Raw genomic sequence first — 26,552 nt, 5'->3', positions numbered from 1 at the left:
TATAATTTCTATGCTCAGCTTCAGTATGTTTCAGATCATCTCTAATGCTTGATATTTTTCTCATTTTTAATCTTGTTTTTGTAGGATATAGTAATTTAACTTTATTTTATAGTTTCTTAGCGATCAATTGAACATCCTTTTAATATACCTATTCAATATGTTACATTTTTTTCATAAAGAATTATCAGCGTTTGCCTTTATTTCACTAAATTATCCTATTGATCTGTTAGAATTTATTATATATTATATGCCACATATATGCATATACAGAGATTTAGAAATCCTTATGTATTCTGAATGTGTTGTTTGAGATCTGTATTTATTAGAAATATTTTCCCATGCTTTGTTCTGCTTTTACATTCTGTTGAGATGTTCTTTGCTGTTGTTACTGTTGTTTGGTTTGGTGGTGGTAGTGCTGGGTCTTGAACTCAGGGCCTTGAGAATCTATGTAAATGTTCTATTACTGAGCCACATCCCCAGTTCCTACTGGAGCATCTTCAATGAATAGATATTGCTAATTTTGATAAAAGTCAATACAACGTTTTTCTCTTTATTGTTATGCCTGTAGTCAGCTAAAGAAATCTATAGCTATTGGACATCATGAGGAGATCTGTTTATTTTATAACTGAAAAGGTTTATTATTGCATCTTCATATTTGAGTGTGACTTCATGGAGAACTGATTTTATGGGAGGTGAAGTCAGGATGCTTTTTGTCCCCAGGTGGTTATCACGTTAACTGAACACTGTTAACTGAAAATGGCATCTTTTCCCCATTGTGGTACTGTGTTACCTTTCTCATAAATCAGGTGACCACATGTATACATAACGTTTCCTTGTAGGAATTCCTTGTTGTTGAGAGCCTGTCTATTCTTCCAGTAAGAAATACTATTTCTAGAGGCATAAATTATGCTGTCTATTCTAATTCTTGATAATGAAGTCATATTTTGTGGTTCAGCACAGCCTACGAAACTAGAATGTTTCAGAATTATCTCCATGATCTCTGTTTATAGTGGGGCCAGGACACAAGAACAAGCCTAGGCAGAAAGTAAGGCTAAGGCTCTATTAGAAGGGGCTACATCACTGCTGGTAGGAACACGGGACTCCTGCTCCAACAAAAATGTCACTTTCTGCTCAGGGTCAGCCACAGAGGAGCAGCACTGATGCCCTGTTCTCTCCACAGTTATCTTTGTGTCCCACTAAAGAAATCTCTACCATTGCCACATCACAAAGAGATGCGTCTCCTTATTCTGGGGCAACAACTTTATCATTGTCTGTTTTATATTTGCATCCAAATTCACTGGCACTGATTTTATGTACCATGTGGCTGGCTATCTTTGTTGTGTAGGTAACATGCCTTTTTGGTAAGATCTGTGAGGTTATCCTGAAACCAACGACAACAACATCATGTCTCGTAGTTTGCATATTTTCTCATCAACAAGGAACTGTGAGTTGTTGTTACATTTAATCTTCCTCCAAATGCAATGAAGAATTATGATAATCCTTTAAAAGAGGCCAAAAAATGAAAGTCAGATCTTTCCTATGTGAGGCCTCTTAGAATGAGCTGTCCAGGATTTTAATTCATTCGGCATGACTTTAAATACCAAGACCATGGAGCACAGACACGGAACTTGATTCTCAGAACCACCCACTTGTCTGGTGCCTGCCCTCAACATGCGACTTCTGAAATGGCCCCCGCTGCATATCCCTCCCACTGCCACAGACACCAGCGCTAAGGTGGTAGGTTCTAAATGAGGAGAAAGAAAAGAAAGGGCCGAGCAGGCAGCAGGAGATAGGACTCAGATACTACAATTACCTTCACAAAACCATTTCCTCTTTATCCTCCAGATAGTTTTGTCAATGATTAGAGGGAAGTTAGGAGAATTCTATTTTAGACGTTTTCCGTGAATGTTTAATATACCCATTATTAAAACAGTGAGGAATAAGACACTAAAGCAAAGGATATTTGTGATACCACTGTTGTAAAGGTTGGCTGTTATTTTGGTAGAGCACTGGAGAGCGAAGGGGGAGAGGAACGAGAAGAACCTACTCTCAACGTTCAAGCAAGGCAGTGGGGAGTCCAGCCCTGATTGACGGAGTATATTCACAAGCTGTGTTCAAAGTCTATTTAAAGTCTATCACTGTTCTAACCCATGCTTAAAGGATATGGCAGAAGAGGCTGATCTAGAAAAATGTGCTGTCTACCTCCCACAAAGCTAAGTAGTGTGTGTCTTTCTTTTTTCTTTCAGAGCTGAGGACTGAACTCAGGGCCTTGTACTTGCTAGGCAAGCGCTCTACCACTGAGCTAAATCCCCAAAGCCCTAAATAGTGTATTTCTAAAGTTAAGTACTTCATTGAGGTTAAGTAACAATGACTCCTAGAGTACCTCCAAGTCAGCTGTTACTGTGAACCCTCCCCAGACTCTACCCTTGCCTCTAATTTACCCTCTTCATAACTGTGTCCGTTTTTCTAGTGAGATTTCCAAGGCTGGACCCTCTAAAGGCACTTTGTTCAGTTCTGTGGTGTAACTGGTATCAAAGCCTGCTTGAAATCCCCTTACAATGGGAGCAGAAAGGAATCTTCTAGAAATCCAATGGCCACTGTCAAACCCACACGTGTTGACTAGAGCCAGAGTGGCCTGGGTAGGATGCCTAACTCCCGAACACATGAAAATCTGCATCAAAAACTGAGCAGCAAATACTGCTGCTCAAAAGTGGTGTTTCTGAGCAGACAGCATGGCGTCCTGCACCTGCCGAGCTAAAGACAGCAGCAAAGCCAAGGTCACCCTCTGCGCACAGCTGTGGTGGCTGCTTGGGACGTGTCCCCCCACCCCCCACTCCTGTGCTCAGGGGTGACAGAGGATGTTTTCTTCTACTGCAGCTGAAATCCCGTTCTTTCTAAATTGGGTGCCTTCACTGAAAAGATGGGTTTGGTCCAATGAACCAAGTAGGCTATGACACAGGGCAGTGTTTCTTTTATTATTATTATTATTATTATTATTATTATTATTATTATAAGACATTTTCTATTCATTTTACATACCAACCACAGATTCTCCTGTCTTCCCTCCTCCTGCCCCCAAGCCTCCCCCCCAATCCACCCCCTCATTCCCACCTCCTCCAAGGCAAGGTGTCCCCTCGGGAGTCAGCAGAGCTTGGTACATTCAGTTGAGGCAGGTCCAAGCCTCTCCCCCCTGCACCAAGGCTACGCAAAGACAGAGCAGTGTTTCTAACTTTAGGAGCCATGCTGCTTTTCCAAGTCAAAATATTACAACACAAGAAATTCCTCTGATATCTAACCTTTCCAGTTCAGGTTGGGTCATGAGCTCATTTTTGTCTGATTTTTACAATTGGTTTTAAAAACCCTCATTAGTACTAACTAAAAGATAAGCAGCAATACAAATTAATGGCTCTAATCATTTCACTGACAAAGGTTTGTTAAAAAGAATTTTATTTTATGTGGAGTGTTTTCCTGCATGTATATATATGCACCACATGTGTGCCTGGTGCCCACATTATGGACACTTGTGATCTGCTGTGGGTACTGAACCCAGGTCCTTTGCAAGAGCAGCCAATGAACTTAACCACTGAGCCATCTTGCTGGCTTAATTTGAGAGTATCTGTAAATAGCATTTTGCTATTGCAACTATACTACATTTAACAAAATAATATTTAGGACAGTATCAATAATGGTAAGGTAACTAATCAAAAATCACCTTTGCTTCTAAAACAAAGCTGAGGTCAATGTTAAAGAAACGTGTAGGACTAGTTGTGGGTCACAGCTTTGTGTAAGGCTTTTGGGGGCATGTCTGTCACCTGTCTGGAATGCTGCATAAGGTCCATTCATAAACAGAACTATCATTTCTAATTTTTTTTGTACAATCAGCCTTAGTTACATAAACACTGGAATAAGCTAATAAAGTTTGTGTCTATCATTACACTCAAGATGGAACACTCTTTAGTACATTGGTTCTCAACCTTCCTAATGCTGCAACCCTTTAATACAGTTCCTCATGTTGTAGTGACTCCCAACCATAAAATTATTTTGTTGTTGCTTCATAATTGTAATTTTGCTGGTTATGAATTGTAATGTAAATAACTGATATGCAGGATATCTGATATGCAATCCTCAAAGGAGTCATGACCCACAGGTTGAGAGCTGCTACTAGAATTGTTAGCATGTAACTGAGTTATTACTAAAGTATCAATAAAAGTCAATGGCATGCATGGCAAACTAGCCCCTATTCTAATAGCTTTAAAATCATAATTTATAGTCACTGCTTTTCTCTTTGTCTCAGCTCCTTCATGTGGGTCTTGGCTTACAACTGACTTTAGTAACCTCAAGTCTATTTCTACCCAAATAGCTGAAATTTTAGTGTTTCTTATTGCCTATTTCCATAAAAAAAAAAAAACTAAGAGCAAAGAGACACCTGATGAAATATCTTCAGAAAATATCTGATGACATTTCAATTTACATTCAAGTGAACGAGACATGGCTGAAAGAGAGAAGAGTATGTCATGGGGGCTGAGTGTCCCAACAGCAGCCCTTTATTTGTTTGGACTGTAATCTTCACTTATCTTGAAATGGGAACAGTCTAATAACCATGAAAACAAAATTAAATTCTGTAGGAGGGGAAAGGAACATGTTCTAGGACTCCCAGGCAGATAGTCACCACAGAAGAGGGGCTGGTGACCTCTGCGCTTGAACATCATAGATAAATTGATTTTTCAGGCTTGCTTGCGAGATAACACGACTCTTTCTGATTCATCTTTTCATTACTGCAGAATTATGAGAACAAACAGGCTCTGTGCTCTAAGTAGTTATTGCCGTCAGCTGGTCAGTGCTCGCTCCATCTGGGGGAGGGGCATGCTCATCTGACTCCAATGGGTGGGGTAAATCTTGTGTGGCAGGACTATGGGAAGAGGGAAAGCAGGAGAGCTGGAGTTGAAAGGAAGAACTGGCTCTTTGAAGTTGGCCAGAGACCGAGGGGGAGGCGAGGCGTGTGAAGGGGCTCAGACAGAAGGACAGAACACGTGTAAGGGTGAGAAGACACTGTGCTATCACAGAAAGATGGAGCTCATTGCAGAAGAACAGATGTGGAGTTGGGAGGGAAACAGGGAATAGCAGGGAAGAGGAATTGCAGAAGGCAGGTTAGGCGCATTCTGGTGTCTGGGCCAGACCCTGTCATCAGCTTCAGTGGTAAGATGGGGTGTGTCTGCTCTAAGGGACCCAAGTGTGCGATGTTAGCGGTTCTTAGAGAGTTGTTGTCTTGGTCCTGGTGAGTGGTGAGAAAGTTATGAAATAAGGTGAGGCAGTGAGGCCACAAGGAAAGTTCTAGATTGGGAGACATTTCTGAAACTGGACCAACAAGAGTGGATAACCAACTGGACATGAGGGGCCCCTGATGGACTCTCATGTACTTAAAGAAGTCCTAAGTTTCAGAGATCTTAAAGTTAAGTGAATTTGTAGAAAAGCATTGGCCTAAGCTAGTTCAACCTAGGTGAAGAGCTGTTCCAAGGCCAGGTGAATTGTATATAGTTTAAATCTGGATTTGGGGCTGCATCTTAATCCAGAGTGTTGACTGCTACAGTGGGCTTGATTGGAAATGGCAGTATGGGAGGGGCACAGAGAAAGAAGGAGAAGGGAAGGGAAAGGAGGGGAGGGGAGAGGGGAAGGGGGGAAGAGGTAGGGGAGGGGAGAAGACATAGGGGAGGGGAGAAGAGGGAGGGGAGGGGAGAGGAGAGGAGGGGAGAGAAGAAGAGGGAGGGGAGGGGAGAGGAGGGGAGAGGAGAAGAGGGAGGGGAGTGCAGGGGGATATGAGAGGGGAGAAGGTATGAGAGGTGAAGAGGGGAAAGGAGGGGAGGGGAGGGGAGGAGAGAGAGAGGAGATAGTCTACTTATCTCCACTCATTAGAAGGTGCACACATGTATCCACAGTAGCAGTCATGGTGTGACAATCTCTGTATCGTGACCATTCTGTGATCTTCAGCACACGGTGGCCACACTATGCCATGATCAAACTATCACCCGTCTCGTATGTTAATTTCTCATGGAGCACGTCTTTGCTACATTTCCCTTTCTATACCTCTTAAGATGCAAACTGATATAGGTTCCTATATTTCAAATGCCCATCTTTGAAGGAGAAGATGCCAGCCTTCCACACAGCGGTTCTCTCATGAGAACAGCACAGCCCCGGTAGACCAGGCGGCTTAGCTATGTCTTCTCCCTGTGGGCTCAAGAGTTCTTACAACATGCTTTATTGATGCATACAGTTTCTCAGGGAGGAAAGAAGCAGGATAAATATTTTTCTCTTGTAGAATTAAGATGGTGCCTCAACTGTACTGATTGTCCATTTCTGTCTCCCCACATGCATGCTGCTGGGACACAGAAGGAAAACTTCTGGCTACACGTGCATATTTAATTGGCCTCTGAGGAAGTGAGATACACACCCAAGCCATACACTTGCAATTTTTAGTACATTTCTGAAACTACAGAAAATGACATTGCAAATAACACTGACAATTGAGAATTTAGTGCTTTCTTTGAAAAATGGAAACCCTAGCTAATTAGACGTAGATATTTCTGTACATGGATCTGCTCCTGAGTCACATGTCTAATGGACTGAGCACCAATTTCCCCCTAATAAAAATGAGAACATGTTTTCCTTCATATGTACATGCAAACCTTGAGTTCATGCATAAAGTTTTGTTTTGTTAGCATGTGTGTGTATGTATATAATTCAGGGGATGTCTCTAATTGTTCTACCTTATGAAGCTTAAAATAAAATTATTTTTTACATATGGTCTTTAAACTTTATAAGTAACTTGAGCTAGTAACATGTAAATCTTTATTTTTTTCCTGATATAGAATTGCGCTGCCTAAAAACATAGATAAAATGTGTGAGTTTGTAATTTATTATTTCTTTTTTCTAAGTATCTCAGCAAAAAGTTGAAGGAAAATACAAGAGTAATTTGGAGGTGTTATTTTAAAAATGAAGACTATGAAATAAAAGGATCTTGGTGGTCAGGCTCTCAAGTCACACATCTAGATGAAACTCTGAAGTATATGTATAATCCTGGGCAGGCCACTGTACTGATTGTCCTGATCTGGCTTCTTCAAAGGAACTTACATGTGTGTAGCCTACCAATGTTGATGATTATTAACAACACACTTTTTAAATGTTATGCTTGATGGGAAACAAAAAGCAAAAATTGTTTTTCAGATACTTGAGGAAAGAAGGCGTCAAACAGAACTTCCTGAAGGTAACATGAACGTAGGAAACAACCTGTGTGGATGGTGGCAATGTTTGGAGACGATGTTGAACTGAATATAATTTACCTCTGAGGGCTGTTGCAAATCAAAACCAAACCCAAACCAAACTTGTAGCCTCATTCTTTTAATAACTAAAACTGAACTTTAGGCTCAGTCAATCTGAGCACAGATTAGGTGCTCAATTAATTCTTGCCAAACTGAAGTGGGTATATGTGTGAGACAAAATTACACTAGAATTCCTGGGGTTCAAAGCAGCAACAGAGAAGAAGAATGATTGGCAGGAGAGCTGTGGCTATGGTAACAGCCAACTCCACAAAGCCTGGGATGGGAATTATGGCAATAAGTGGATTTACAGCTTTAGACTTTACACCTTTGGCTTTGCATTGAAGATTAAAACCAAGCAGAAGGGAATGGACATAACCCCAAATCTAAAATATCAAAACCAGCCCGACTTGGTTGAAAACTAATTTTTACAGCTATTATTTCCTGGGCATTTTTCTGTGGTGAGACTGTAAGTACAGGTCTTTTATGATGTCTCTTTGGGCCCCAAACAACAGACCGTATGTGCCCACGACCAATCTTAAATCATAAGCAGCTGCCATAAGGAAGCAATTAATGGGCTCTAACACTCAAAGAAAATTTGGAAAAAATCGAACATTACAAAAGTAAGACTGATGTAGTTCAATGGAGTCAAGGGCTTGTGAGGCAGCGGGAATCAGGGACATTTTCTCTGGCTTGCTGTTCTTACTCAATACACGGACATTACTGTTCTTGCTAATCAAACCAAGATCTCCCTTCTCCCAGCACTGGTCTGTGCCTTTCAATGCTTTAAGACTGTGCAAATGCCCCCGACTCTGAATGTATCCCCACCCCGACCCCTGCACCTTATCTGTAAAAGGTTAAATAAAATGAACTCCATGGTGGAGGGTTTGGAATTCCAAATATTGATTTTGTGGAAAGTGTAAGTGTAATGTGAATTCTAAAATGATCTTATAATAATAATAATAATAATAATAATAATAATAATAATAAATAATAATAATAATAATAATAAATCCTGGAGCCAGATATTGGGGTAAATGCTGAAAGATCAGAGGAAACAAAGGAACAAGCCACTGCCACCCCTGATCTCTGGACTCTTCGGCCTGAAAAGTTCCAGTTCCTGTCTCCTCACACCTCATATACCCTTTCTCCACCCAGCCATCACTTCCTTCCTAGTGCTGGGATTAATGGCATGTGTGCTTCCCCAATACTGGTATTAAAGGGTGAGATCTCAAGTGCTGGGATTAAAGGCATGTGACTCCCAAGCACTGGGATTAAAGGTGTGTGCCACCACAGCCTGGCTCTGTTTCTCTCCTAGACTAAGTCAATTTCATGTAGTCCAGGGTGGCTTTGAACTCACAGAGATCCAGATGGATCTGCCTCCCAAGTGCCAGGATTAAAGGCGTGCGCCACCACTGCCTGGCCTCTGTGTTTAATCTAGTGACTTGTTCGGTCCTCTGATCTTCAGGCAAATTTTATTAGGGCACACAGTGTATCAGCACATGTAAGCTCTTGCCGACTGCCCCGGGAGCCCTACTATTTCTCACCTAGCGTAAGTTCCCCTATGATATTCTCACTGTGTTCAGTTGGACTCAAGTGGATTCAGAATACAAGTTCAAATGGATTTGGATACACTTATCTCTTTTGAGTTAGCATACAAAACAATGGGGTTCCTTCTGTAGCACTTCACATACACACATATCTATCATTGTACGTTTCCTATTTGCCCACCCATTGTTCTCCCCAGACACCCATCTCTGTCGGTCTACTGCCTCTCTCTCTACTTTCATATTCTCTCTCTGGGTCTGTGTCTCTGTCTCTCTCCCTCCCTCCCTTGATCCCTATCTCTGTCTGTGCGTGCATGTGAGTGTGCATGTGCAGTTAAATCTGGATTCTGTACAGTTGATTTTCCTCTAAGCCCTGGGTTTAATTTACAACCACCTATTTCAGCATGTTTCCTAATATTCTGTCCAAACATCATTTTTGTTCTAGTGATTTAAGCCTTGTTTGTCTGTCACTTGACTCTTTTTGCTTCATTTGTCATAGCGGATGAAGCAACATAGATTTTATGAAATGCAACAGAGCACAGCGCAGGGGTGAGGGTCAAGTAGATAGAAGAATGGAAAACAAAACCCCCCAAAATTAAAAATGATTTTCAAAAGTTAAGAAACCAACAACTGTCAGGTGGGGCTGGGAGCCTGACTCTCGGGTCTTGGCTATGATTCTTGATTGACTTCCAATGTAAGTAGGCTCTCCCTTCCATTGGCGGATGGCCAACATGACCACAGCGCTTGTCATGTGACTGTCAACTCCCAGAGCTTTGTATTTAGATTCTTCATTCTCATCACCCTTCTCTCCAGAGACTGGATGTCAAACATCACACCTACCAACAACATGCTCACCTCCTCCCCTGTCTCTTCTACCCCTGCGACCACCCCATTCCCCTGGGTTCTCCTCCACCGTCTTCAAGAGTACCAAGTTTCCCCTTCTTGAAACCAAGGAGAAGACACATTGCTTTTGCCCACTGTCGGCTCCTGTTCACATCCTGCCTTCTTCCTCACTTGCTTCCATTAGCTTCCCTAAGAACAGATTAGTCACACAAAGACAGGAAATCGGATTTAAGGGAAAAGGAAAGGTAGCGAGACGTCATGTTTTTACAGTCGGGCTCCAGGAAAAATAAAGGAACTCGAATTAAAAAGTACACGTAGTTCCTTGTGGGGAGGGCATATTTTTTTTCCCACTAGGAGAAGAAAGCTGAGCCATGGAAAGGAGGCCACTGAGCCCTGGAAGGGAGATATCCTGGGCTAAAGGAATCTAAATAAACTGAAGCCCTGGGGAGGAAGGGTTGACAAAACTCATCAGTGTTCACATCACCAAAATTTGTACTTAAGCTTTTGCTTCTCACACGGCTCCTTCACTGGCTATCAGGTATACTCTCTAGGCTCCAGCCATTATCTGCCTTCCTCCTCAGCCTTTTTTCCAAGCTACAAGCCTGCATCTTCAACTGCTCACCAGATGTCTGAGCCAAAGCAGACCATCATCAGCTCAGATTCCACTTTCTCAAGCCGGGTTTCTCAGTGTCTGCTGCTATGAGACCACTGTGATTCCTGACTTTCCTATTTTTGTTAAGCACAGCACTCAACTACAAGCCTACAGTTCTGTGTTTATATCTGGCCCAGTGAATTTAATCCAAAGCTCAGTCCTACAGACTTTACTAGTACAGCTTCTCTTGAGTCTGTCCTATCTTTCTGTGTTAGTTGCCAGTATGGTCAAATTAATTTTTCTACCTGGGTATACTGGTTCACATCAAAAGTCTCGGCAATTTGGGAGGATGAGACAGAAAGATTAGTTGAGCCAAGGAGTTTAGGGTCAGCCTGGGCAACACAGTGAGATAAATACATTCTTCTGCCCATCTCATCCTCAGCTCAAAAAATTTCAGGGGCCGGTTTCACAGCCCGCAATGGCAAACTCTAGGAAATAACCCTTAGAAGTTCCAAAAGCCATCAGGCAAAAGTCTCCTGAACATCAGGCCAACTACTCTGGACCACCAACCCACCAAACACCCTGTGCTTCCTAGTGCGAACTAGGGGACATACCACCCTTTAAAATACGAAGTACAGAAGGTAGGATAAACAGTTAAATAACATCTCAAGAGTAATTAGACGGATTCAGAATGTGGCATGTTTTATATAGAGCACAAGCATTCTAGAGCAGGGATGCCATGGGGGAAAGAGGAGGACAGGGAAACTACTAGAGAATAAGAGACACTTGACACTGAAAAATAACAATAACTGAGTCCCAAGTGCGGACAATTTTATAACAACAGAGGAAATCTGAATTTGCACTGGGTATTGATTTTATTAGAAATGTCATTGAGATGATGGCTGTGATTGTAAATGTCCCATCACAGACTCACATTTCAGTGCATGCAGATGGAATGATAGGGTACAGACTTCACTTTAAAGCATACTAGTAAAAAATAGCATGTATTTAGCAGGTTGGAGGCTCTGGCTTCAAGTCTTGGCACAAAATCATAAAAATAAATAAAAGGAAGAGATTCACTAGACAAAATCAGCAGGTGATGTTTCTAAAACTGGGCAATGTGTTTAAGGATGTTTCCAGTGTTTCTGAGACTATCTGAAAATTTCGGCATGCAATTATATAATTTAAATGTTTTGTTTGCTTCAACCTAGTCTCGACTGAAACTTGTGACCCTCCCGCTTCAATCTCCTAGTTGCTAGAATCACAGGTTTGTGCCATGACCTTCAGTCAAAAATTTCTTTTTAAGGAACCCTTCAGATTCCTACCAAAAGGAATGTGAACTCTTGCCTGGAAATCTTAATCCCTTATAGCCTGTTGTTAATTCTCCTTATAACCTGCCTCACTTGCCCCAGTTTCCCATAATGATCCTTCCCCTGCCATTCTTGACCACCACCTAGTCTCTGAATCTTCACTTAAGTCACTATCTCTGCGGAATCATCCATTACTCTTTTGTTAGGGAGCGCCACAGCACACCTTTGTTAAAAGCCATGATCTGGTGACCTGAGCTATGAAGCTGGTTGGGAAAAGTTAAATGCATAACCAGAGTTTCTGAAAGAAAATTTTTTTCCTTGTAGTAAAGTCTCATCCTACACACATGCACACATTCATGTTCCTGTATGTGCACACGCGTGTGCGCACACGCACGCGCACGCACGCGCACACACACACACGTGCATACACACATGCATGCGTGCATGCACCTACACCCTACTCACTGATGTCTTGTCTCTGAGCTTCTGCTTTCCTGAGTTTATCCAACTCTCCCTTGGAAATTTTCTCTAACTTCTAAGCCCTGAAGCATGTGTGCCTCTTTTATCACAGCTGACTAACTCTGTTGGGACTAAGGCTTGTGTCTCACTGAACTGACAGGACCCTTGATGGCAGGAGAAGCCTAACTTGTTCTGTCTTTGGAGACCTTTATATACCAGCACATGACCTTTGGCAAGGCCGCTAACATGGCAGAGCTCCAGTTTCTGTGAAACAGATAAACGATAATTACCGCCTATGAACTTTGTGCATGAAAAATATCCAACGGATGTGTTAACAGGTTTCATGAAACGGAGGTTCAACCTTATTAGAGCCAAAATTAGCATTTCACAAACAGCCTGGGCATAATCAAGCAGTCTGCATAACCTCTGCATCCAACCTATTCCCAATGGCTGTTTCTGAAAATCCACATGAGTTTTCAACATAAATTCACAAATTTGAATGTATGCTCACAGAACAGAAGTCATGCCTTCTAGGGACACTACAGTTTCTCATCTTCCAACTCATAACAATAGTTCAGAAGAATCAAGACTAAATAGTAAATGCAGCAAAGCAATATTTCACAACTTCTGGGGAACAAAACGGACCCCGCTGAGTAAGAGTTTTGCTTTTGTTCTGTTTTTCCCTCATGTCTCCCATGGGGAAAACACAGGAAGGTATTTTAGGTCTTTGCCCTCCTTTCTCTGTGACTCTGCATTTCCATCTTTTCATTCTGCCCATACTTTCAATATCAAGTCACTCCTGGAACCATGTCAATGCTGCCGTCTCCCAATACACACACCTGTGGATGCTAATCACTGGCTGCCTCTGCGGAACCCAGAGGCCATGCTCCATGTAGCTGACCACTTTGCTTAGCTTCTTTGGTGGGCTTTCATCTGGGTCTTCTGCCTCATGGAGATTTCTTGATATTATTCCTTCTATTCACTTCTTGTTGGAGTTTGTAACCAATTCCTCCTTCTCCAACGACTTCTCTTCTCTAGGGATCCCATTCAATTCCAATGTCACTTCTTACTTGCCCAGTCTGTCCCTAAGTTCTGCCTATGGCCTAATCTACATTTCCTTCTGTGTGTATTGTCCTGATCTCAGATCACTTGGTCTGTCACTAAAACCTGGCCAGTTTTCTTCTGAGAAATTGCATGCTCTTTATTCAGGATTCTGCCCAACATCTGGAGAGGGGGATGGTGTATTAGAAGGCTTTCTTCTGGAGGGATGTAGCCACAGGCCAGCCTCAAGGCTCTGCATACACACCACGAGCTGGGTGGCTGGATCCACCTAGCCTTTGGCTCAGCTGAGTATGCAGTGCGCAGGTTACACACATGCAAATGGTGGTATTGGGTTTACTGTGAGAGTAACATCTTTCTCTGAAACTCAATACTCTACTGTGCATTTTCCAAACAAAGTGCACAACAGTCTAGGTTGCTAGGAAAGAGGATCTGTGTAAGGTGGGTCATGACACATCAAAAGAAAGTAATAATTGGTGATATTTATTTACTATGTTCATGGAAGATATATCACCTTTGATTTCTATTCAATTTTTTTTGGTTTATTTAATATATTGCATATGTATATAGTGAATGTGTATCCATGTGGGGTGTGTGTGTGTGCATGCATGTGTGTGTGGGTGTGCATACGTGTATGTGTATGTGTATGTGTGTGTGTGTGTGCACGCGCATGTGTGCGTGCGTGTGTGTGTGTGTGTGTGTGTGTGTATGTGTGTGTGTGTGTGTTTTATGTGCACTTGTGCATGTGGAGACCACAGGAGAACATTGGGTAGTTCTCTATTCCTCCCTGCTTCTTCCCCCAAGGTAGACTATCAAAGCTTTCGGCCAGCGAGCTTCAGTGGTCCTCATGGTTCTGACCCCCAATGGTGCTGGGTTACAGGTGCTGTATAACAGTGCCCAGTGTTGAATGTAGATGCTGAAGATTTGAAGCCATGTCCTCATGAGTGAGAAATAAGCCAAGTTATCATCCCAACCCCTTGATTCCATTTATCTTTTTGTAAAAAGGAAATTTGCTGGGCATGAGTTACTAAGATATATTTATTCACTCTGATTTAAGATACAAATTTAGCATCAAATACACTGGTCCTTTGGGAAGAGGAGTAGGAAACACACCTAAAGTATAAAAATTAAGTTTTACGGTGAGGGAGAAGAGATCTACACTCACTATGTTAACCAAAGGGAGACTTCTGAAAATCTGGAACAGTTTAAAGCATGCTATGTCACTGAAGAAGATTTTGAACACTTACAACTTTGTACATAAAAGTTTGTTTTATAGAGAGGCGGCTCCATGATAACTGTATTCAAAAATAACTAATGAATTCTCACAAACTCCTTAACTTTCATCTATCCACAGTATCTACACATATTGAGTCTATTATTCTCTTCTCTTTGTCCAGCAGGTGAAGTACCACCTGCAAGGACAATATGTAGCAGTCCAAAGACATCAAGTCTTTATGGCTGTGCTTTTGTGAGTGCTTATAGGAGAAGGAATTTACAAAGGCCTATAATCCTAACACCTGTGTGTGCCATAGACTGTTTTGAGTGCTTCATTAAGCTATGTATTGAATCAAATCATTTTCCCTTTATACTGAAAAGCTGAGGCCTAAAGTTAGATAAATTGCTCAAAGTCACACCTCTCATAAGTGTGAGAAAAGAATGTCAACTCAGGTGTCTGCCACCAGAGCCCAGAGCACATTCCCTCAACTCTATCAATGAGTTTCATATGCTGTTTTAAAAGCAGGCTACAGAAGGCTGATGTCTTCAGTAGGTTTATCAGGTGCATAAAAATCATCATTAAATATGAATTAGCAAATGTGTATCTATTAAGCAGAGTTTACTATGGGGCTTGGAGTAGAGGTCAGTGACAGCATTGATTAGCATGTGCAATGCTTTGGGTTCAGTTCTCAGGACTAGAAAAAACCTGTATTATGCATTTTCTATCAATAGTGTATGGAGAGAGTGGGATGCAAAAATAAGAGGCTTGGAGAATGGTAACAACTTTCACAGTGTAAAGCGATACATAATCAGCTTAATTATTCATGGAACCTTACAGGTTATCCACATTAATTCAGATGTGATGACGGGTAATATATTTTGTAGGAAATACAGCATAAAGTTGGCAATAGAACTTCTTTAATTAATTTTGTTGGAAATAATTCTATCTTTTACACTATTTAAATATGCAAATGAGCATGAAAAATAAAGACATATGGATTACAGTAAAATAAAGAAATAGTTATGCCATGTATACTCTTAATAATATAACCCATCTGGAGTACAGTGAAGTCCTTCATGCCACAATACCAATGATACCTAATTAAATTCTCCCAATGCTAAAGCATTCGAATTTGTATTATTATTCTCTCTGTTACACAGTAACAATAAAACATACTTTGCAAGAATATTGACTTATCCAGGTGATAATACATTACTGGTTTTACACAGCAGTGAGCAAAATCTGGGCTCTCTGCACACCCATGTGCATAAAGGCATGCACACATTTTTCAAATTGCTTAGAGAATGTATGTGCTCTCCTCTTGCCCCCAAATCAGACTATGTGAATCTGGAAAAAGCTGGATTGAAACACAAATATGAAATATGGGAATTGCTAAAGTGTTAGGTTAGAAGGAGTTTTGTACATAATTTAAAACATATGAATAGAAAGTTAAATACTGCCCCCATAGTACCGTATTTTACCCCAGAAAAATTCTTTACAAGGCACATACAGCTTGAGTTTTGTAAATTTTAATAAAACCTTGTGAAATGACAATGATAATATTAGAACAAAGGGGGGAAAAGCAAACAAGGCCCCAGGGCAGAGGGGACAGTGACATCTTCAGCTTCTCTCCAAAGGTATCTGCAAACACCGATGGACGCTGCTGGCCTACGTGAGCAGTTGTCAGATGGCATTTACTTGTGGTTGGCTCTGACATGTTTCCCCCACTGGGTCATACAGAATTACAACATGCACACCACTTAGTGCTCACAATTCCTAAGGGAACGACAGCTACTTTATGTTCACATGCAACTCCAAAGAAGAGTTATGAGGAGGGCTCTGAGACTCCAAAAAAACCGATATGCAGGAAAATGGCCTTGGGGTGAAAGGGGCATCTACTTACTTCCAAAGACAAAGAGGGATATTTGGGCTAAATAAAAGTTTGATGTGTTTTGTATTTTGACAAGATAGAGTCCTGAGAATATTTTGAAAGCCATTTGTTTATGTGATATGTGTTAAATTATTTATTTGTGGACAAATACTAATGTTTAGACAATGTAATACTTTCTATAATAGTTTTGATTGTGAAAATCAAAACCAAAGCTTTGAACCCTACAAATAAATCTCTATATAAAGTAAGTCAGATGGAGAGGAGAGTCAAGATGAGAAAAAGCACAGATCCAGCACCGAAGATCATAAAATCTGTTAAGGAACAAAAAAAGAGGGCTGGAGAGAAGGCTTGGTAGTTAAGAGCAATGACTACTCTTCCTGAAGACCAGGGTTCAATTCCCAAGACCTATGTGACAAATGCCAGTCATCTGTACTCTAGTTCCAGGGAATATGACACCCTCTTCTGGCCTCCATGGGCACCAGGAATGCAAGTGGTACACAGATACATAAGCAGGTAAAACACGCACAGACATAAAATAAAGTATTTTTTTTTAAAGAGAAAAGATGCTTGGAAATAACTATGATGACCCAAAATAGAATGACAAAATTCATTTTTCCTGAGTGCTTACCATGTGTAGGTATCACATTTCACACACAATACTTTAACTTTTACAACATGTATTAAGAAAGGACATTGCTTTACATATGTGGACAGTGTTATCCAGAGTGAAGGAGTAATTTATCCAGGAGGTAGAGGCTAAAAGTGGCACCGCATGGATCAGACTTGCAACCTGTCTGATCAGAAGTCCATGCTCTCTCCTTTAAGCATGATGTAATATAACAAGCTGCATAGACAACCTTCTGTGGGAATCTGGGAAAGGAAGACAATCCCTTCACTAAAAGGAGAAGAAAAACATTTTGTTGAAGAAGCAGCATTACAATGCCATGGGTGATTATGTTTGGATGTGTGGACACGAGGTTTAAGAGGAAGCAGTCCCAAGGAAAGGAGAAAACTAAACACTTAGAAGAGAAAATGTAAATGGTTCAATTTGGTTTGGACGAAGCATAGAGTCCATGAAGCACATTAATAAAAACAAATGGAAGGTGAGACCATAGGCCAAAATCAGGGGATTCTGTCATACTCTAGACAGAGAACTCATCAAGACTCAAAGGTTTGGCATCAGGAAAGGGACACTACCAAAACCATGGTAGAAAATTTTATCTGGTCAACATAGGTGAGAGACACCCATTGATTTCTCTCAACCTAACCTCCAGTGCTTCCATTTGTCAGGGAAAAGCCAGACATCCACCCTGTTGACTTGCCTCCCTAGAGCACCAGTGTGAAGAATGGCAAGGGGGATGCTGGGAGAGATGCAGGAGAAATCTAGAACCTTGCCAGGCATGCGGTCATCCCACGTGACATCAGCAGTGCAATCACAGTACAGGCGCACAGTCCTGACTTTGACATCAGGCAGGAGGAACTGGAGGGAGACCTGGGACAAGGAGAGCAACGTAGAAAGGGAATGGGGATGGGAGTCAGCAGGTGATTCAACAAGATCAGAGGAGCCAAGATCCGGACAGAAACCCACTATTCAAACCAAGGCCCAACACACTAGGACCATGTCTGGGCATTTAAGAACTTTCACACTTCACTGACCAGATTTCCAAAGAAGACATGCAAATTGGAAACAGGTCTATGAAAAAGTGTTCAGTATCATCAATAACCAGGCAAATGTGAATTATAATAATAATAAGAGTGCATGCTTCCACCTGTCAGGATGGACACAATAAAAAAGACAAGAGAGAAGTTTTGGTGAAGATATGGAGAAAAGAGAATTCTTACATTGTTGTTAGGGATGCAATGTAGAACATTTATTACATAAAACAGTGTATCAGTTCTTCAAAATCTAAAAATAGAATTACCATATGGTCCTGCATGTTAAAGATCTCTGCTCTTCTATGTTTATTACAGCAATGAAGATCTGAAGTCAGCCATAGTGTCCATTAATGAATGGATACAAAGGAAATGGGCTATACACACATAATGGACTATTTACTTAGCCACATAAATGAAATCCCACCATTTGCAGCAATATGAATGAACCCAGGGGACAATATGTTCAATGAAATAACCCACATACAGAGAGAAATTTTTTATGATCACACATGTGTAGCATACACTTGCAACAGAAAGCATGGAATATCAGCCTGAGTATCTAATGGATGAATGAAGAATGTGGTATGTATATATGATGGAGTATTATCTGCCTGAAAAAGGAGGCTATTTTCCCATTGTAACAACATGGTTGAATTTGTAGGATACTGTGCTAAGCAAAATGAACCAGACAGAGAGGCAGATAGTGTATGATGATTTCCACTTGTTTTTAGAATTTTTGAAAACTGGACCTAATGGAAGCATAAAACAGGGAAGCAGAAATAGGGACAGGCTGCAAAAGGCACAGCAGTGGTCAAATGACAAGTTCTGAGGCTTTAATACTGCACAGTCTGGGGAGAGGCAGATATGTTCATTGATTTAATTGTAGTAATTGAACAACGTTTAGGCATATGAACTCAAGTTTTATACCTTGTATGTATTCAACATTATCAATAAAACATATTGATGTTTCATATTAATTTATTGTTATATTCTAATGTAATAGATATGTATAATTTTTAAGTGAGAAATAAAACACAGAATAATCACAAAACAGAGACGGTATCTGTCTTATTCACCACAGTTTCACAGATATGGGACCTATCTATTCTATACATAAGACCTTCTGAAGCAGATCAGAAATATTGGCATCAGCATCCAGACATGACTGAAGAATGAAGGAATACAAATCAATGACTAATCACATCAACTTCCTGTCCTTCCATGTGAGTGTTCTGAGGAATCATCTGCAATCATCCCTCTATAAGATATTCAACAGGACATGGCCTCAGTCACTCATAGAAGTCATCAGTTCACAAACACATCTATTTCCTGCTCTTTTACCATCCCAGAGTCTTATTCCATGCCCTCATGATGTATCCTAGGTCATTTCTCAAATTTTTATGTCCATAAATTATCTTAAGAACTACTTTTTGATGCCAGGAAAGGTGGCCTAGACTAAGACAGAGGTTCTATTAAGAGTTAAAATATTATTCTCGCTGGGCGGTGGTGGCGCACGCCTTTAATCCCAGCACTCGGGAGGCAGAGCCAGGCGGATCTCTGTGAGTTCGAGGCCAGCCTGGACTACCAAGTGAGTTCCAGGAAAAGGCGCAAAGCTACAATTAGAAACCCTGTCTCGAAAAACCTATATATATATATTATTCTCTCCCCAAGCCAAAGCTTATTTCATTATGCTGTGTTATTATCCTTTCTGGAAAGAATTGAGTGATACAGGGCTTCCAGATTTAGATAATCTTGATTTCTACTCCAGTCACACTACTGTGTCATCCAGGTAAGTAATTTACCATAAACACCAACACACATGTGTATATGTGCACATGGGCACACCCCGGCACACATGTACTTTTCAGGACTTTTGTCAGCACTGAGTAAAACAAAGTATGAAAAGCAGTAAACCATGTTTACTTTGTATCCTTCCCAACATAGCATAGTAAGGTCAAATGCTAAGAAGCCAAAACTCTCCTCTGTAGGCAGAATGTTTCTCTCCACCTGCCTGTTCCCAAATAATAGATTTGGAGGCTTCATATCACTTATAAATCCTTGGCCAGTAGCTCAGGCTTATTACTAACTAGCTCTTATGCTTAAATCAACCCATAATTCCTATCTATGTTTAGCCACATGACTTGGTACCTTTTCTCAGTATCATCTTGATTCCTCTGCATCTGGCTGGTGACTCTTAACTCCGCCCTTTCCTCTTCCCAGCATTCTTAGTCTGGTCACCCTGCCTAACATGTCCTGCCTGGCTACTAGCCAATCAGCATTTTATTAAATCAATCTGAGTGACAACTCTTTGTACAAGAGACTTATTCCACAGCACTCCTCTATGAATTCATTCTGTTAACTTGAACTAACTTGGACTATAAGAGGGCAATCGATAAACAATGAGGATGTTCTCAGTATCAGTATGAATCAAAAGTCTAACTTTCTCTCACAGGTTAGTGTGAAAAGGAGTGCTGTGCTTAAATAAATGTGGTTTTCTGTTTGTAATATTACACAACCTTGTATATGGATCTCAAAACAACTATAAATAAAGATCATATCATGTTGAATGAAGAGTAACATATAATAAATACGTTCCTGAGGTTGACTACAAAGCCATCACAAAATGGCCCATCAGTTAACAATCTGGGACAGAAGTGGCATTCAGCCCATCATGGCGGAAAAGGACTAACAGGAGCACAAATCAGTAATTGCATGGTTCATGTGGAATGCAGTGTTTAAGGTAGAGCATCCTTGGGTCCAACTCCTCTCAGTGGCCATTAGCATCCTCCAGACTGATGCAGTACTGAGTCTTTTGAGTTTGAACTGGCTACACTCTTTGTGAAGACTTGACTCATTCTTATCATTCTATCTTTATACACAGTCCTCCACCTCTTAAAAATGGTCCATTTTCTTCAGTGTGATTTAGAGTTCAAAATATTGTCTGTCGGCTGCATTTGCGCTTATTTATAAATCATGTCTGTAGCCATTGGTTTGTGTTGAAAATCGAGAACAAAGTCGTTATCCATCTATACTGAATCAGAAACAGCTAGCTGGGTCACAGTGTAAATAATGAGTCTGGATCCACAGCTGCATTGGTATGCAATTAATCAGCATCTAACGCATGCCAGCCCATGCCCCTGTGAACCCAGTTACTCTGCCTTGGACATCCTGGGGCATTGGTTTGGGTCAGTGAAGAGTTTTACTCAGGGAATATTGTTGATGTGCCATCTGGTCCAACATGTAAAATGGTTCACTCAGTCCTGAAGGGGCCCCAAGTGTCACTCTGGGGCAAGAGCTGTCCAACTAGGTAGGGGCCCGATTATCAGTTCGCAGCTTTCTTCAATTCTTTGAGAAGGATTGAAGGAAAACTTCCCCACTAGGAAAATCTTGAATTGGAGTTAGTTGGTCAGAAAAGAGATCACTTACCTGGGGACCAGGTTGACCCTGAAATTGAAAAGAAGAAAAACAAGTATAAAATTGATGTTTACAATGAATATTTTCAATATATATTCCAGTATATTGAGATTTAAAATAGTTCTAAGCATCTTTAAAATATTTCTAATACCAATAACTTCATATTGGATCTTAATATTTTGATCCTGTGAATTAAAAGTACTGGGCTTATGACTATTGCACACCTGAGTGATTCAGCATCCTCCAGCATTTAGCTGGGGAAAGGAGTGTCAGGAAGAATAACCCCCCTCCTACCACAGTAATGTGTGGATGGGCAACTGAGAGGACAAACTGTGCAGCACACATAACTGCTGACCTACATGTTCTAACAAGGCAGAGCTACATTTATAAAAAAAAAAAAAACAAAAACAGTCCTTGGCTTTCTCACTGTTCCATTGTTTTGAGATTTTCATTTTGTTTTTAATAAACAACTTCCTTTTCCTTTTGTATAATCAAATCTAATGACATTTTAAGATAAGTTTTGTAAGGGGGGACCCTTGGAGGATTAAAATACACCCCTATTCCTCCAACAGTCATAGATTATGTGACCTCTGGCTAAGCTAATTCGTTTCGAAAGACACTTTCTTGCTTGAGTTGATGAAAACCTCCAAGCAGTGTAAGTGTAAATGCTTCCAGAGAAAATCAACTGCAAACAAAAGCATTGATGACATATTGCACCCGTAAAATCTCCAACTGAGCTTTCCGTCAAATGAGACTAAAGGAACGGTTCCCATCAAGTTACAGAGTCTTCTAAACTAACTAAATTGACTTCTGGGGTGAGATGGCAGAGTAGACGCTGCCTCCACATAAAGTAGTAAAAAAACAAGAGAATGAACCCTATCCCAAAGAGAGAAAGAACTTCAGAAATCACAGAGTGGGGATGGAGCAGCTGGCCAAGAAGAGAGACGCACAAGGGCCATCGGGGACTAAGGTCAGAGCATGCGGCACCTGGCTCACAGCTCTCCTGCATCCCCTGAAAAGGCACCCAGGCTAGGTCTGGGGAAGACACTGGAAGTCTAACCCACAGTTCTCAAAAGTCTTGAATGTAGTGGGAGGGATCTGCTGAGACAGTGGCTTCAAGTGTGGGTCAGTCTATGCCTGAGAAGGCTGCGGTCTAGTGCCATCTTGAGAGGAGAGCTTCCATTAAAGACAGCTTCCCTGGGAGCCTGAGAAGCTAAGGATTCTAGAGTTAACCTGCCAGAGCCTCTAGGTAGAAGTGGGTGGCAAGTGGCAGCAACAGATTAGGGGAGGGCTAGACACAAACATATTGAGAGGCGCAGGAAGCAGGAGGCTCATGGGTGAAGGACTCTGGAGTTGATGGCCCTGCCTTTTGTGATGGCAATGCCTTCTTTGGCAATGAGCTAAAGAACTGTAATAGCCTAAGACTCAGAATGCACAGATGCCCTTACAACCTTCTCCCTCTCGCAGGGTGTGTTTAGTACTGAGCAGGACCGGAAAGCTGTAGCAAAGCAACACAGCAACAGTACTCAGTGCTCAGTGCTCAGTGCTCTACCTGCTTCCGCTCCCACCGCAGCACACTTGGGAAACACCTCTTGGCTGAGACCTCAGCCACGCAGATGGACACAATGTGCAGTCTCTGGAGTGAGTGGCAGCTGTAGAGCTAAGGGTGCTTAGTGGTGCTCCTGGTCTGCAAGACAGGAAGCTGTGGTGGTGAGCAGGTGACTTCAGACCACTGCAGGTGCGGCACCGTGTGAGCAGGATCAAAGAGATGAGTCTTCAGCTTCAACCACCCACCCTTCTATCTGGCAGGGCTGCAGGAAGACGCTGCCCCAATATGTTGGTTTTATACTTCGATGGTTTTTTTTTATATAATTGTTTATTCTCTATTTTCCTTTTATATATGTTTCTTATAGTACCACTATTATTTTTATTTTAATTCTAGAAGCAGAACATAGGTTTAAATTCTTATGTTCAATTAGATCTGTGGCTGGACAGGTCATAGGTCCCAGGGGACAACTTTCTACTATTGTGCTAACTGGACATACTATTAAACTGACTCCCAATTACTGATTGTCATACTCATAGATTAATGCATCTCTCAACCCTAATCAAAGATGCTTCTCTATGAAGTAAATGGTGATTAATTAATACAGAGATCCAGAACTAGCCAAGGTGAAGAAAATAAGAAACTTAATAATGCTCAGCCCTCAACGGAACATCTAGATTACACCTTCCCCTCTGAAGGTTCAGGGATCTTTCTGAAGAACAATCAGAAAGACAGTATGAACCAGAGGTGGTCAATGAATACAAGGAAATAATGTTCTCTGGACACAACAAGGCAACTGTACACATGAACTCACAGTAGTTATGACAGCATGTACAACACAGTTCAAGGTCAAACCATACAAAATTCAAGCATGGAGAGAGAAGGAAGACATCAAGTCTCAGTCCTATCCAAGGACCAACTGGCAAGTGATAGCTTCTGGGGAAAAAAGAGAGTCAGTTTTCTTTAAGAGTGTTGCCACTGAGAAGCTGACCACACTCAAGCAGAAGGCCACACATCCACGAATATATGGGGAACACAAGTTGGATTTGCTGGGAACAGGGAAAGAGAGAGAACAAGAAATTGTAATGGTAGAGAAGCAGGAGTGATCTGGAAGGAGCTGGGGGCACTGTGAATAGGGTCAAAACTCAGTTTACAAAATTCTCAGAGAACTAATTACGATAACATTTAAAGTATCACAGAGACACATTCTGTTTCATATAGAACATACCTTGATTTAAATATCTAATTGTTTATCTTCAAATAACTTCTCTGTGATATGAAAATAGGTCTAGGTAAGTCAATTGGCTCTGATCCATTTTAATCTTTTTTAATTATTTAAATAATTCGTGCTTTGACAAATTCCCACACATACATGAGGCGTCCTGAGCCCCCCCCCCACTCCCGTTTCCCTACCATCCCTCTTTCTTTTCTCCTCCCCCCCCCATATCTTCTCCTTGAGTTCCTTGAATTGGTAAATAGGGAAACTAAAACTCAGAGAGGAAACCTGGACATCACATTCATCTACAGGCTGAGAAGTCAGAATTTACTCCCAAACTAACTGCAAAGCCCAAGCATTTCCTCCAGCCCTTCTGCCCTTGTCTCTACAGTGTTTTTAAAGATTATTGATTTTTATCTTATGCGAATGGCTGTTTGCCTGAATGGATGAGTGGGTACCATGTGGGCACATTGTCTCTAAGGAGACAGAGGAGGGAGTCAGATCCCCTGGAACTGGCCACAGATGGTTGCGATGCACCACATGTGTGTTGAGAACCTAGTCTGGGTTCCCTGGAATAGCAACAGTTGCTCTTATCTGCTGAGCCATCTCTCCAGCCTCTACCTCTGGATATCTAGGCTCACGGATGTTTGCCACGTCCCTGGCATTGACTTGGGTTAATTCTCTTTGAGTGAGGAAGACTCTCGACATCCTGACTGTTCGTGGGCAGCTCTAGTGTACACCCTCCTCAAACACCTCACCTCAGTGCCAAGTGCTTTTCCCAGAGACCAACCACCAAAGAAACTCTTTAGAATTTCCTTATTGCTTCTGATGGGTTCACCGAGAGACAGGTAATTTTTACTCAGTGGTGAATAGTTTTCTGGTCCATTGTGTTGGAGATCTCTAACAACTAACTGTAAAAGCCAGACTTTTTATTCAGGTTTCTAAAATACACTCCAAATGCGTACTTACAAATTATGGCTAACATTCACAAAAACCAACAAGTTGGTTTTTCTAAAATGAAATTACTGAAAAAGACTCTTTCTGCCCACGCAAATCATCGAAATGTTTCTACAAATCAAAGTCTGAATCAAGAAAAACCAAGAGCCATGCCAAGCGAAACAGTTAAATCACAGAACTCCTGAAGTCAGGACCCTGCATGCAGAAGCAGAGAATGCCCAGGCGCTGAGCTGGTTGATTTACTGTCTGGCAGCAGGAAGGGCAATGCTCCTGCCTCCGGCCCCAGCAGGAGGTAAGAAAGGGAGCCTACAGGAGGAGCAGACTCTACAGCTAATCAGAACAGTGTGGTGGGAAGCAATCAGCCAGTAGCTGATGCTTGATGGAGAGTGTTCCAAGGAAGCTGAGCATTTTGGGAGACGATGAACCACAATGAACATGATAAATGAGCCGACCCATCACTGGGGTATGCATTGTTACTCGAGGCAATTAAAGAGCAATATCGGCCATTCTTTGTCAGGCTGTTATCACAATTATGGTTGGCAGAAAGTGCTAACGCTCTTTTCAAATTGACAAAGCCATTTGGATTTCTGGCTGAGGTAATTAGTTTCACTACACGATACTTTCTTTTTTAATAGATAGGAACTCTGTCACTCTTTCAAATGGGACAAAAGCTGTGGGTTTTTTTTTCCATTTAATACATGCACAGACAGGGATACAAAAGTCTGTTTAAAACATGGCTTTATTTTAGATATTGATTAGAGTCACAGACTCACAAGTATCTTTGGTCAATATGAAATAAAAGCCTTCCAGCTACAAAAGTGTAAGGGGATATTAGTACGGTGCCCCTCTTAAGCCTCCAATGCACACACTGGACAGAGGGCTTACGTTATCTCTTCAGATGAAAATGCAGCGTCTACAGAGGAAGTTCGGCTAAAGCTGCTGAGCCACAGAGCTCTAAATGGTGGCAGGGCTGTTCCTACAGGCTAATGGGATCCTGTCAAGGAGCCTGTAGCTTTCCAGAGTTGCCAGCCTAGAGTGTGTGCCAGGCATGTGAACAAGCAGGAGTCTTCAGCACCTTCCATGCAGAGAGACAGATCACATTTCATTCTCCACTGTATCAGGACCTCACCCTAAGGTGCTTTCAAAATGACTGCTGAATGTGTACAAGTTGCAACTATTCAGACTGGCCCGAAGCGGTTGACAGTGATACTTTAAAACACACATTTAAAGGGCCGCTGTTGTACTTTAAATGCTGTATTTTCAAGTGCAGCTTCTCGAGCTCATGTTCTGGAAAGGCCCTTTGCATTTCCCTTCACTGCAGAACAAACGCATCTGCCCTGCAGGGGGCTCTTCCCCAGGAAGTGAAGCCGGCACTCTGGTACTCACAGACTACAGAGGTTCCGAGGTAGACAAGTGTCCCCATGGACACCTGTGTGCCACCCAAGAGCAGGAGCTCTGACCTGAACAAAGAGTCTCCCTTCCTTAAGACCGCATCCACTTAATATGAGGACTCTGTCAAACTATTTTGCAAACGGC

General features: G+C 41.6%; 1 protein-coding gene across 1 annotated transcript in view; it reads right to left on the bottom strand.

The window, feature by feature from the left end:
- Window positions 1-26,552, bottom strand: part of Col25a1 (collagen type XXV alpha 1 chain) — a 402,845-nt gene that overhangs the window by 140,824 nt on the left and 235,469 nt on the right. The window contains exon 5 of the mRNA XM_006970377.4: window positions 21,310-21,327. Within this exon, the coding sequence (XP_006970439.1) occupies window positions 21,310-21,327 (18 nt within the window). The remainder of the gene's footprint in view (window positions 1-21,309; window positions 21,328-26,552) is intronic.

The sequence above is a fragment of the Peromyscus maniculatus genome, chromosome 6 (assembly GCF_049852395.1).
Source record: "Peromyscus maniculatus bairdii isolate BWxNUB_F1_BW_parent chromosome 6, HU_Pman_BW_mat_3.1, whole genome shotgun sequence".
NCBI lineage: Eukaryota > Metazoa > Chordata > Mammalia > Rodentia > Cricetidae > Peromyscus > Peromyscus maniculatus.
This window is presented reverse-complemented; position numbering and strand designations above follow the sequence as displayed.